Raw genomic sequence first — 13,213 nt, forward strand, 5'->3', positions numbered from 1 at the left:
TTCCAAAATTGCAATTAGAGGATTGAGACATAGCCTAAATAGCATTATTTCATCTACTAATAAACTTAATCATGGCATTAAGAATCATCGCTTTGGAAGTTCAAGCTTCAATGGTCAACATCGTGAAAGTCAATCAATTCATTTAATTTGATCTTCCCTCCAAGAATCTTTAATATTTTCTTAAATTATATTTATATTTACATATTCTAAAACCACACTATCCACCAAATGATGTCTTTTATAAAAAAAAAATGACAAAAACACCATTTCAAAATAAAAATCTTTGTATTATATTACATACTTTACATATCAATAAAATTTATATTCTCATCTCATGTTTTTGACAAAATGCTAAAATAATATAATCTTTTTTTTAAATAAAGAAAATACAAAAACAAATAAATCATATTAACTTCATATAATTTTATTGTGAAGAAATCGTGTTAAATGAAAATGTATTGTATATGACGGAAGACTTATCAATTCAGTCAATCGAGATCTATAGTTTAGATATAAAAGTACTTTGAAAAAAACGAGATTAGATGTCAGAAATTGGGTATTGCACTTTGAGTTTCACGTTAATAGATTTATATAAGTTGTAACTCATTTGAATAGATTCATTATTAACAAAGTAAACACTATAAATAGTGTATTAATGATAATTTATAATTATTTTTTTGTATTAATTGAAATTTTACTATAGAGTTTTGATCAAATGTTAACTTAGAAAATCTTTTAAAATATTTTCCATAATTAAAAGAAAAATTACAACATGGTGCATTTCCAATATTTTGCCATCCTACGTGAAAAGTTGTAAAGAGTAATGTTAAGTAATTTCTTCTCAAAGTACTCATAACATTGTGAGAAGTAGGAAAAGAATTGTACTCACTTTCCTTTGAGGTTTTCTTGTTTCTATGTAAAGGTGTTGAACAGAGGAACAATAATAATGACTTGGAAGACAATTGAGGGAAATTGCCGTGTTTGACTGACTCAACATTATCATCATTAAAAAAAGACGATCTATTAAAGTTAGGACAACTGGATTCATAAAATCGCAGACCTGCAACGTTCCAATTAAGTTTTTACGTACAAAGAAATTCCCATTTTTTTTCTTATAATTTTATATTCAAATAAATGAAAATTACATTATTACCTACATTTTCATTTATTTTACTTAACTATATATAGAATATTTTTGGTTATATGAAAAACGTCATAATAAAACAGAGAGAGATAGATGGGTTGCGGAAGGGAACATGAAACGTTGCACTGAGAGGACTCATGACCGGACAGCATAGTCAACTATATAGTCAGTGCTGCCACCTTGGAAATCGCGATTAACAACGTTGTTCTCATGTCCTTTTTCTCCAGGCTGTGCCCCTGTTTCTGCAAGGGAGCCGCAACCTCCGGCGACGGCGGCGACCACCACGACGATCACAGCGGGCCGGCGGACTCCTTGGACCTGATTTTCGACCTCCACACTCTCCAACTCGCTACCAACTTCTTCAGCAGCCTCAACCAGCTAGGTCATGGAGGCTTTGGCCCTGTCTTCAAGGTACCATACCCCTTTCTCCTCTTCAAATTTCCAAACCTAATTAGTTGCTTCATCACGATAAAATTTTCACAATGAGTCCTGGGTTCTTGCCACTTTAATATTAATTATACGTTCTGGTATAGTAGATTTGTGATTTTAGTTTCCTGGTTCCGGTTCTCAATCACGAGTCAGTGGCTGATCAATAAATTCCAACCTGTAGAAAAATTAAATCACACAAGTACAAAAACTTTTAAAATTGGATTGACATAATTGTAATCTTAAAGTATGAAATCTGTATTAACTGTGGAAGAAGATCTTGTTGGCACACGTGGGACTAAGGAACTAAAATAGTTACTGATTTGTAAAATCTCAATAATAAAAATACAATTCACAAACCAAAATACGAGTGATTTACCAAATTTCACCTTCAAATCAATTCTAAAAATATTTAGTAATTATTTTTCTCACCAGGTTATGCCCCTCGGACGAAAAAGCCAATTCACAAACCAGAGTGGGATGAAAAAACGATTAAAATCTTACTGTAGTACTAAAATATATGAAAAATGTACTGAATGAATTATGTTTTCAATTAACTATAACTCTATATAAAATTTTAAAATACTTGTTGCACAAGGCAATGGTTTTATCATGGTAATTTATGATTATAAAAAATGTTTTCAGTTTGGTTGCATTCTAGTTCTGGTTAAATTCTTAAAAATTATGAATTCTTATAAAAGTGTCGTTTTAGATTTTAGTTACTGTATGACCAAAGATCAGTCACGAGACAGTAGTCCTTATTGTTGAAATTTCAGGGCTAAAACGACCCTGGTCATTTGATAAGTTTATAGACTAAAATGGCGTTTTTTGCTTGATTAGGAAGCAAATTAATCAATAAGATTACTGAAGTATTATTTCAAGTCAATTACTAAATATACCCTTTTTTCAATTTTTCGGAGAAGGACGATTTAATTAATTAATTATATTTTGCATGCTTTGTGCAGGGAATGATGCCAAATGGTCAAGAAGTGGCGGTTAAGAAGCTGTCATTGGAATCTAGGCAAGGAGTTAAAGAATTCACCAACGAAGTCAGGCTATTACTCAGAATTCAGCACAAGAACTTGGTTACATTACTTGGTTGTTGTGCAGAAGGGCCTGAAAAGATGCTTGTCTATGAGTATCTACCTAACAAAAGTCTTGATCACTTTCTGTTTGGTATTGAAAAGAGATGTTTCTTCATCTATTTTTTTACTTTTGTTTTGTTGTTGCTTGTAGAAAATGATTGACAAAAGTTGTAAGACAATTTTTTTCAGATAAGAGGAAGTCTTCATCTTTGGACTGGGCAAAACGATTCAGAATAGTTACTGGTGTGGCAAGAGGACTTCTCTACCTGCATGAAGAGGCACCAGAAAGAATTATACACAGGGACATTAAAGCTAGTAACATATTGTTGGATGACAAGTTAATTCCGAAAATTTCAGACTTTGGTTTGGCAAGGTTGTTTCCTGGGGAGGACACTCACGTACAGACATTTAAGATTTCCGGTACACAGTGAGTAGACTCTTCCCTTCTTGGTGCTTGTCATTCAGATGTTGGTATCCTTACACTTTATATTTGATGAATGCAGTGGTTACATGGCTCCTGAATATGCATTGCGAGGATATCTGTCAGTGAAGACGGATGTTTTCAGTTATGGAGTCCTGGTGTTGGAAATAGTTAGTGGGAGAAAAAACCAAGATATGCGACTTGGACCAGAAAAAGCAGATCTCTTGAGCTATGTAAGTTGATCAGATTGCAGACACTAATGCAAATTTAGTATGGACAACTTATGCTCATGGACTTAGATTCTTGTTATAGTTTAATTAACGTACATGTTTTTTACCAAGAAAAAGGCATATTTTCTAAGCTTGTGCGGACGATGTTAATAAAATGGAAAACTGTTGTGTCATTACATTAGTAATGATGCTTGTTCTTGATATTCACTCGTATATGTTAAGGTTACCCAAACAAGCATGCTTCTGAATTAATTCTGTGACACAACTGCTTCCACTAGTCTTTCTCTACTACCATGTATGTTTAAGGGTGAACTTTCGGATAATGTAAACTGGGTTGGTCACAACTCTAGTCACAAATTAAGCTCTCTCCCCCTACATGGATTGAAGTAGCATAGATTTAACCCTTTCTACCTTGAATCCAGAATAGTGGAGTCATGTCCACCAGAACACTCTTGTGTTAAAATTTATCTTATTCGATGATCAAGGTACAAATTTCAAATGAGTTTGAGGTATGGATAAAGGTCACATGCCGGTAATCCCTACTTTATGTTCTTGATAAGCCAATATTTCCTTTTACCAACTTTTGTCGGGGAAGTGATTGTGATTATGATCATATTTCATTTGACGTTGATTTGTTTGCCAGCTTTGCTATTTTTTTATTATGTATTATGATCCGATGTGACTGGGAACCGTTTGTTGATACTCGGCAATCGTATGATTTGGTTTGTCTTTGCTGGTAAACTGTAAATTTTTTGTATTTAAATTGGCATCATAGAGCATCTAACATGAAACTGTTTCTGGTGAAATCTAACGTATGAAACTGGAGAACAAAAAATATGGGACCGTGACATGTATAGTCCCTGTATTATTTGACTTAAGTGGTCAAAGGGAATTAACATGAATTTCAAAACATACACTCAAACCAATCATTAAGAAAAATAATGTGACCATTTCATTCACACTTGTTCATTTTCTTCATTGAATTTTGTAGGCATGGTCGCTTTATCAAGGAGGGAGAATAATGGAATTGATTGATCCAACCCTCGGCAAATACAATGGTGATGAGGCAGCAATGTGCATTCAGCTAGGTTTGTTGTGCTGCCAAGCAAGCATAATTGAAAGACCTGACATGAATGCTGTTCATCTCATGATCTCAAGTGATTCCTTCACTTTGCCAAGACCAGGTAAACCTGGAATTCAAGGTCGTACAGGACGTTGGACCACAACTACATCTGCTTTGACCAATACCAATGCTAGTAACACTACCAGGGTCTCAGGTGGTAGTGGTAGTTTTGTAGAGGATTATTCTAGAAATTCTATATCTACCTCTTCTTTTGATGAAGGCAGATGACCTCCATCCATAATGTATAGGGTGCAATAGAAGCTCTATTTAGGGTATTCTTTTTGTATTACTGTAGTTATCTTAATAGAGGAATGGTTTGATGACGAACAAAATTAAGCAAAGTTGATTCTTGACCGTATTTTATTTAGAAAGATAAATGTCAATTCAATAATCTTTACATATCGAAAGGATCAGAACTATTTATTATTCGGAGATATGCTTGGTGGTGTAAAGAAAGGAGAAATAGTTTGGGGAATTTGATAATATTTAAGGATTGAGGCCTTTTTGCTTTGCTGCATCAAGGATACTCTTGTACAGAGTTTTTATCTGGCTATAAAATAATTTGATAACAAGCTTAAGGATCTTCAGTTATGAAAAACTTAGGTGCTTATGTGATAGTTGAACTAATTTATGATGTAATTGCATCGTTATATGAATCTCCTTTTAGAAACATTTTTGGTTTTAGAATAACAGTCCTTTTAAAGTCACGGGAAAATAGAAGTGCTTGGTACTTTTGTCAATTCTTCATTCTCTTTCATCAAATTAACTAAATTGAGAAACAACTTATACTAAAGTTACAATAAGAGAAAATGCAGACATGGTATACTCGAAAATCATACACATTAAATTTTATGTTGGAGATCTATATACTCAAATCCTACACCTGCCCATTGGCATCCATACACTCACATAATTACATAATCATACAAAGCTTATTTTTAATTAATGCATAAAATGGAATAAATTAAACTTTATTTTTCTTGCTTTTCTTGAATATGCATTTATAAAGAAACTTATCGAAATAAAACATCAGTACCCTTCAAGCAAAACAAAAACAGATTCGCCTCCATTTCAGAACCGAACACCGATTGACAAAATCTTAGAAATAAGGGAATCATTTGGGTAATCAAATTCTACATTGATAAACCAGGAAACAGTATTTTCTAAAATCTCTAAAGGAAATTCGGAAATAAAACCAACTCAACAAAACCAGCATCCACCATGGGTAATGTAATTCAGGAGGAACAAACTCAAAGCCTACAAATAGAACCTAAGCCTCAGATGTAGGATATTCAAAAACAACATCTTTGCCTGAAAGCTTCCTGTATACTGCAGCAAAAGTCTCCAACTTGTACTCAGTGTTGTTTCTCTCCTTGGGGTCCAAAAACACCTATCCAGAAGAGAACAATTTAAGCATTTTTCTGATACTACATTCATATGCTCACAGTAGTATGGTTAACAACAGATAGGATTAGATACTCAATAAGTAATTTCGGAAGTTCTTTGGGTATAAACTTTACCTTCATAATCTTGGAACCATCAATTCTAAACCTAACACGCTTTCCAACAATCTCAGCAGGTAATACAATATCCTCCAGCATTGCCTCATGCACAGCAGTGAGTGTGCGGCTGCGAGGACGCTGAACAGCAGAACCTTTCTTTGGTGGCCTCACTATCCTCCTGGTGGCAATCAGGACTACATCCTACAAGATTAACAGCCATTAACATATAATAAATGAAGTATCACACATTTCCAAAAAAAAAAACGAACTACAGATGCCTAAAAAAGGATATGCCTTTAAAGGGTAGATGATTTTCATAGGTAATTTATCATGTCATCACATTAACTGCACAGCACCTTACTTAATTTAAGCTTTATAGCTCACTAAACAGTTCAATACAAAAAGAAAAGCAACTGAAGACCACGGAGAAATAAGAGTTATTGAAAAAAAAAAAGAAGACTAGACAACAGATATTATGGATAACAAGACTAACTTTTAATCTATTGAATTCATATGTATGACAAATGGATAAGACTCTGCCTACCTTCCCGCTAAATTTTTTCTCAAGTTCTCTTACAAGCCTGACATGGATCTTCCTGAATCCCTTCCTTAATCTGTAGGGGACATGAATAACCACAGCCTTGCGGTTCCCAGAAACATCTATTTGGCTGTAGATTATGAAAAATGATAGTCAATACTAATAGACATGCAAATAATTCATCATCTGCCCACAAACAACCATTAAAACACATTCTTACACAGCTGAATTTATGTATAAATCTTTCAGGTCACTTTTCAGCTCATTGTTGGTATTTTCAAGATCAAAGAATGCCTGCAACAAACAAAGTATGAACAAAGAAGATTTAAGCATTGCACTTGAAACTGATTATCAGCTCCATACAGCATCAACAACAGTTTAAAGAACCAAAATAAACCTGTCCAACTGATTCCTCAAATTCAGTTGGCTCAGCATCCTTATCTTTGTGGATTTTCTTCCTTGATGTGTACATCTTGACAACTACAAACAAACAACGGAATTAGATAAATGTTGTAGATTAAGCTTCATAAAATGAATGTTTAACACTTAATCACCTCACAACAAGCACAATCTAATCATCAACTAATAGATTAATTAAAACTGTATTAGATGCTACACTGGTCTAAAATAATGAAGAACAAGCTACTAATCCCAGTCACATCTCATAATTTTTAATCAACAGACTGCCCAGATTACAGAACACATTCAGCACGAATAAGCCAAATATTCTCGGCATTGTGAAGATAACAACAACCTCCGCGATACAACAATCGTCCACTTTTCCCCATCGATTAACCATTGTAAAACTTAAAACATTGGCCAGAAAGTTCAGTGATATACTTCTCTCATTGAAACAATATATCATGAAGATGAGAAGAATTCTACCAATGAAAATATAGATAAATAACCAATGCTAAAGTTTATAACACCGATTAGTTCTCAAAAAGGGCGACACAACAACTAAGACTGAGATTCATGTCACTTCTCTGAGGTTACAGATAAGTAAACTCGGAGAAACCAACTATTATCATCACCAATAGGTAATGCTGAAGGTGCAACATGTTTCAGAATTTCATTAAAAGAAATACAAATACAAAAATATAAATAAAAAAGCAAGACCCTTTTTTTTTAAAGTCAGTTCCCATTATCCAAACAAAACAAAAGAGAATCACCGATCGAATTTCCATAGCAGCAATTACCCAAATGAACAAAAATTACACAAAACCTAAAAATGAGAACTTGTATTCCGTTCCCGCTGATTTTGGTAAAGTCGTTGCAGAGTGACTCAAATTCTAAAAGGGTGTCAGAATCCTACCTCAGCCAAGAAGATGAAAGCCACCGAGTGCCGCTGCTGAAGAGTGAGTCTCTGCTCTTTTTTCGCTGCAGTGAAACCCTAATGTGAGTGATTAAATTTAGTATATAAAGATTTAATGAGCGACTCAGATCGAGTGTTAGCACACATGGACGGTTCTGATTCCGTGAGAGAAACTATGTATACTAGCCGTTCGATTAACTATTTTTTCTTTTTTACTATTTTTCTTATTTAAGTAAAAATATTTAATATTTTTTCAGGAACACTGTAATTTCAGTAATATATTTGCGGATTTAGTGTAAGTTCTAAATTCCTTTTATGAAACTACAGTAACCAGAAGAAAAAGTGACATTATATGATTTTTTTTTTCTTTGTAATATATGCAGTGTTTGAACTTTAGTAAAATATTTTTTTTTGTAGATTACAAATTTCTTTAAGAGAGATAATTATATTTTAAAAATATCTAATATAGTTATATATTTATATTTAAATTAAATAGTATTGGTTAAACTGAAATAATTTTTTTAGAAGAATTTTGAAAAAAATAGTATATTTGTATGTTTGGTTGAACATTATGGTATTAATTGAGAATATAATTGATTTTAAATTGAAAAAGCTTCAAGGAAACTTTGTATTGAATAATCAAATTATCAATACTTTATTATTGACTTGTTTCTAAAAATAAAAAACATTTAAATAAAATAAATTCATCAACCAACATATGAAAAATTAAAGAAAAAGGTAGAGTAAGAAGACCGTACAGAGAAGAAAATTATGAGAAAATAGATTTCAAAAGCAGATGTTTCAGAGTCGTTTGCAAATTTTCGCTTTCTTCTCGATGAATCATCTGTTCCATCAAAGTTGGCGGTGGCTGCACTCTGACTTGTACTGAAAAAAGTAATCTTCCCATCAAGGTTTGAAAAAATGGTTATTTTGAAATGTCCATGAAATTTGCATATATTCCCTTCCAGCCGTAGTCCTAGATTCAAATTCAAGTCTTGACTGTTCAAGCACATTTATGAAATTTATAAAATCTTTGACAGTGTTGTGGTTTTACACTCAAAGTTTCAATTTTTATATTATGGGCTTGTGAATATCTACGCCCTTTCAACTTTCCAACAATGCACTAATCACAGTATTCACTTCAGAGAATTTAAATTATAAAACAATTAGTCTTTACATTTATATTGATTATCTATCTAATAGCTAGCACTGCATATGAAAGAAAGTTTGTGAGGGGTTTTGAAAGAGTGCTCTAAAATCTAAATATTCTTCTTTATATGTTCATAAATTGCCATAATTCATCATTGCTCCTTGTGCTACATTCAGATTCCATATTTAGCGAGTTGGTTTCTGATATTTGGCAACCAATCACTGGTAGTTCCAGATTCTGAGCATCCACTGTGGCTGCCAGGTTGAATGAATCCATGTCATAGGCACTGTTGTCTATGTTGTAGCCATCATATGAACAGATGCCAAAGTCATAGTTGTCTAAGGCCTGGAATTGATTTGTAGTGCACCCCAAAGGCTGAGTCATATATTGGATATTTACTGATTCTGAATTGGAAATGCTTGAACCATTGTTGTGCTCAGAGTCTGAGTTCTGCTCATGCTGATTCAAATGGTTGACACCTCGCTGGCTAGTGATTTGTGTTTCTGGTGTTGCCTCAATCCCAAATGATGAATAATGAAAACCACCATTAGAAGGCATATGAATTTCTTGGTCTTGGAGTGACATGGCTGAAGGAGATGATTCTTGTGCTTTATGAAGACATCTTGTCATCTGTAGAGCCTTGAAAAATTCTACAAATCCTGTTGTTCTCTGTGTCTCAGATTTCATATATCTTGCTTGTTTCTGAATCCTTGTTCTCCAATAGTTCTTTATTTCATTGTCTGTTCTGCCTGGCAGCTGTTGTGCAATTTTTGACCACCTACAACAATCACATAAGTGGGAATAAGAATCCAAAGAAAGGATATTATTCTGAATTTGACTAGCACATGGCTAGTGGCCCGTTTTGCTTCTTTCTCAACAATAAAAAGCGTTTGAATAAGCACAGTTTCACTAAGACAAGTAAATATGAGCTATGCACCTGTTACCCCACCTTGAGTGGAGTTCAAAAATCAAAAGCTGCTCCTCTGAGGTTAAATTGCCTCGTTTAACATCTGGCTTTAGATAATTTAGCCACCTTAATCTGCAACTCTTTCCTGTTCTCCTTAAGCCTTGAGAAAATTTAGTCATCACAAAAGATAAAGAAAGTAATCAGAATTAGCATGCAAATTGTTCACAAGAATATAAAAGTTACCACCAACAAGGTTTCTTTTCATTCTTATCTTGGATTACCTGCACGTATAGCAAGCAAATTCCATCTCCCTTCTCCATGATTGGCAATGTAATTCCCAAGAAGATCATCCTCTTCAATACTCCATGGCCCTCTTCTAAGTTCAGTATCTTCTTCACTGTAACAGATGATGCTCTTTGAAGAAGCAGACATGGCAAGTCTCATTGATCAAAACTAGAAACACCATGCATATATATGCAGAGGAGAGTCATTATAAGTATGTAAATTAGCCTACGCCAGATATATAAGTACACTGGTTTGAATCTATTAACAGTGTAACATATTTTTGTGGATTTTGTCAACGTGAACAATATGAACTTTGTTGCTTTTTTCTAAAGACAGGAAAAAAACTACTACTGCTGTTGCAAATTCCATATTGTGGCTTCCTTATACTTTTCATGGTCTCTGCCCCATGAAACTTTAAAAGTTGGACAGGTTCATTGTTCAGCATCTTACCTCGTTTCTAGAAGAATATAAAAAATTACAGCTTATTTCTATCACATACTCATATTAACTATTCTTCTATCATAAGGGACAAAGTTTATAAGTTGATAACTGGAACTTGGCTATGTTATTGCAGTCAAAGAACAAATTCACTTGAATCGCACTCTATAAATAAACATTTTGCGTGTTGAAAATTCCATATCGACTAGAGATAAGACTAATTTATAATATCTAAGTGGATGCAAACTTCACTTTACAAGCTAATTTTATGGATTGAGTTAGACATTCACTTCTTAAGATACTATAAGAGTCAGGTTAGAACCTATCCTAGCGAAATTTGTATGAACATATTGTTTCACCCAATATCAAGTCACTGTCGAACTATTTATTAATGTCTAATCTCACGTTATACCTTGGCGTGAAAGATGTATTGAATGTACTTATTCGAATTTTGGTACTAAAAATAAGAAAAAGTGTTATTTTTTATTGGTTCATTATTTATTTGTTATTGTATCAATGTATTCTAAACTTAATAATAAATGACAGGTATACTGTGTCAAAATGTTGTGTTAACATGTCATTACCCTAAAAATAATAAGTGTTAAAAGAGAACACAACTTCAATTAAAAAGTGAATTCCAAATTAGACGTATTTATTCGAGTTTTGATACTAAAAATAAAAAATAAAAGATATTTTTACATAAATTTTTTGACATGACACATGTGTTATTTTTTTTTACATAGCACATGTGATATTTTTTATTTGTTTGTATTAATGTATTCTAAACTTAATAAAAATTGACAAGTGTCAAAATGTTGTGTTAACATATTATTACCCTAAAAATAATAGGTCTTAAAAGAGAAATTTGTCTTTATAAACACAATTACAGTTAAAAAGTGAGTTCCAAGTACAGATGCTAAAGGGATATTAGACCAAAAAATATATTTTATACTAGCATCAAGAAAGATTTCCCTTTTTCTCTTCAAGGTAGAAAATAAAAGTTATATGAATAAAATATCTTTTAGTTCTTTGAATTGCAATGTTCTTTTTCCCTGTACATTTTGTGTTGCTGCACTAGTTTTATGTTTTTTTTGTAAGTAATAAATTAATTGTTAAGAATTTCTTTTTAAGTGATTTTATGCATTTGTAGGTAATTCTGGTATAGAATCAAGTTAATACAGGTGTGTGAAACCAAATAAATTAGGGTATTTGTATCACTAACCACAATAATGTGATTTTGACCATTATTAATTTATAATGAAAAGGTTGCATTATAAAAATCTACAGTTATTAATGTGTGAGATATTCTTACTTTATACCATATTCTAAGGCCAGGTTGTAATTTTAGTTTTGTTGGCACTGAAATAGTCTGATTTTAATTCTATCTTTAATGGAATATCTTGAGTTTTTTCTTTTTAAATAAAGAAATTAGAATAGTAACAATACCATTTAATTCATCAATTAGAAGTTGCAAAACAAATTTCACATTTATTTATAATATATGGGAAACCAAAGATGTAATTAAGCTCGTTCATTTTCTGTTTGTTACAGAATAGCAACAATGAAGTTAAAATCTAATATTTTCTAGGGATTACTCAAATTTCTACTAATAAATCTGGTCTTATGAATTTTGAGCATAATTTTCTTTACTGCACACATTTTATTATTTTATCGATTGAATCGATGAATTTATGTAATATAGTTTCCATGATTACCTAAAGAAAGAGCATAAGATATATAACATAAGTTTAATTAACAATTTGGTTTTTACATTTAAATTTTTAATTTATTTGGTTTTCTTTTATTCAATTGGGTTAAATTTAATTTTATTTGGTTTAAATTTTTAATTTATTTGGTTTTCTTTAATTTATAAGTTAGAAACAAATATAATAACAAAGTTAAAAACAAATATAATAACCAAAATTAAATCAAATGTCTACGTATAAAAATCAAAATTTCAATTAAACCTATGAGATAAATACTCCCAGATAAAAAAATTGATGTTAATGTTGTTGCTGTAGTGTGTTGGCGACATTGAAACACTGCTACGAATCTTACACCTCACCCACATTTTTTTTCTTGGTTGATAATTGTCCCATGATGTCTGCTTTGGTATAAGAATAGATTCAATGTGGTTCTCCTTTGTCCAGATTATAAATCTTCATTGGGTTCTCTTCTGGCGGAAAATTCAATGAGAAGAAGACACAAACACTGAGAATAGTCATCTATAATGTTTTACTATTCCTATAATTGTCTTCCAATACACATGTTTATAACTTCCATATCAAGGGGATGCCATTAAACTTGAACAACCAAGAGGGTGATAAATGGTGCCTGCTTCATCATCTTGTCTCAATCAACTTGGTTGAACAATCAACAGGAGAAAAGTGAAATAAATATTAAATTAAATTTTGTGGTTGAGTTCAATGTGGTAGGTATATATTTGTCAATAAGGCTAATAAAAAAAAGCTTAGTCAACAATGAAAGTTAAATTTTTTTTCTTGCATGCTTGGTAAAATAACTAAATCTTCTCTACAATTAATTGCAATTGCTGTCTTCTATAATTAAGTTTTCTGTAATATAACTTGTTTCTGTTCTAATTAGGATTTTAAACGTGAAATGATCACTATGTTTGACTTTTTTTGTTTG

The 13,213-nt window shown here is 32.2% G+C and overlaps 3 protein-coding genes and 1 long non-coding RNA gene across 5 annotated transcripts; 2 read left to right on the top strand and 2 right to left on the bottom strand.

The window, feature by feature from the left end:
• Positions 1–1,201: 1,201 nt before the first annotated feature.
• On the top strand, positions 1,202–4,761 carry LOC108343940 (cysteine-rich receptor-like protein kinase 44). The gene is made up of 5 exons (XM_017582399.2): positions 1,202–1,555; positions 2,536–2,746; positions 2,845–3,082; positions 3,159–3,309; positions 4,298–4,761. The coding sequence occupies exons 1-5, from the start codon at positions 1,355–1,357 to the stop codon at positions 4,655–4,657; spliced, it is 1,161 nt and encodes a 386-aa protein (XP_017437888.1). The 5' UTR covers positions 1,202–1,354; the 3' UTR covers positions 4,658–4,761.
• Positions 4,762–5,467: 706 nt separating this feature from the next.
• On the bottom strand, positions 5,468–7,887 carry LOC108344695 (40S ribosomal protein S7). The gene is made up of 6 exons (XM_017583151.2): positions 7,785–7,887; positions 6,867–6,949; positions 6,690–6,763; positions 6,476–6,599; positions 5,950–6,132; positions 5,468–5,819 (listed from the first exon to the last, which is right to left on the bottom strand). The coding sequence occupies exons 2-6, from the start codon at positions 6,939–6,941 to the stop codon at positions 5,700–5,702; spliced, it is 576 nt and encodes a 191-aa protein (XP_017438640.1). The 5' UTR covers positions 6,942–6,949; positions 7,785–7,887; the 3' UTR covers positions 5,468–5,699.
• Positions 7,888–8,521: 634 nt separating this feature from the next.
• Positions 8,522–10,411, top strand: LOC128193541 (uncharacterized). Its single transcript, XR_008244845.1, has 2 exons — positions 8,522–8,695; positions 9,111–10,411. It is a non-coding gene; the product is annotated as an uncharacterized LOC128193541 (long non-coding RNA).
• LOC108345114 (transcription factor MYB21) lies at positions 8,877–10,285 on the bottom strand. Of its 2 annotated transcripts, none has more exons than XM_052867205.1 (3): positions 10,123–10,285; positions 9,884–10,001; positions 8,877–9,712 (listed from the first exon to the last, which is right to left on the bottom strand). In XM_052867205.1, exons 1-3 carry the CDS (start codon positions 10,283–10,285, stop codon positions 9,058–9,060), a joined length of 936 nt encoding a protein of 311 aa, XP_052723165.1. In that variant the 3' UTR covers positions 8,877–9,057. The 2 variants fall into 2 exon arrangements, with proteins under 2 accessions (XP_052723165.1, XP_017439175.1); XM_017583686.2 differs by having other exon boundaries at positions 9,872–10,001.
• Positions 10,412–13,213: the final 2,802 nt, after the last annotated feature.

The sequence above is a fragment of the Vigna angularis genome, chromosome 8, assembly GCF_016808095.1.
Source record: "Vigna angularis cultivar LongXiaoDou No.4 chromosome 8, ASM1680809v1, whole genome shotgun sequence".
NCBI classification, from domain to species: Eukaryota; Viridiplantae; Streptophyta; class Magnoliopsida; order Fabales; family Fabaceae; genus Vigna; species Vigna angularis.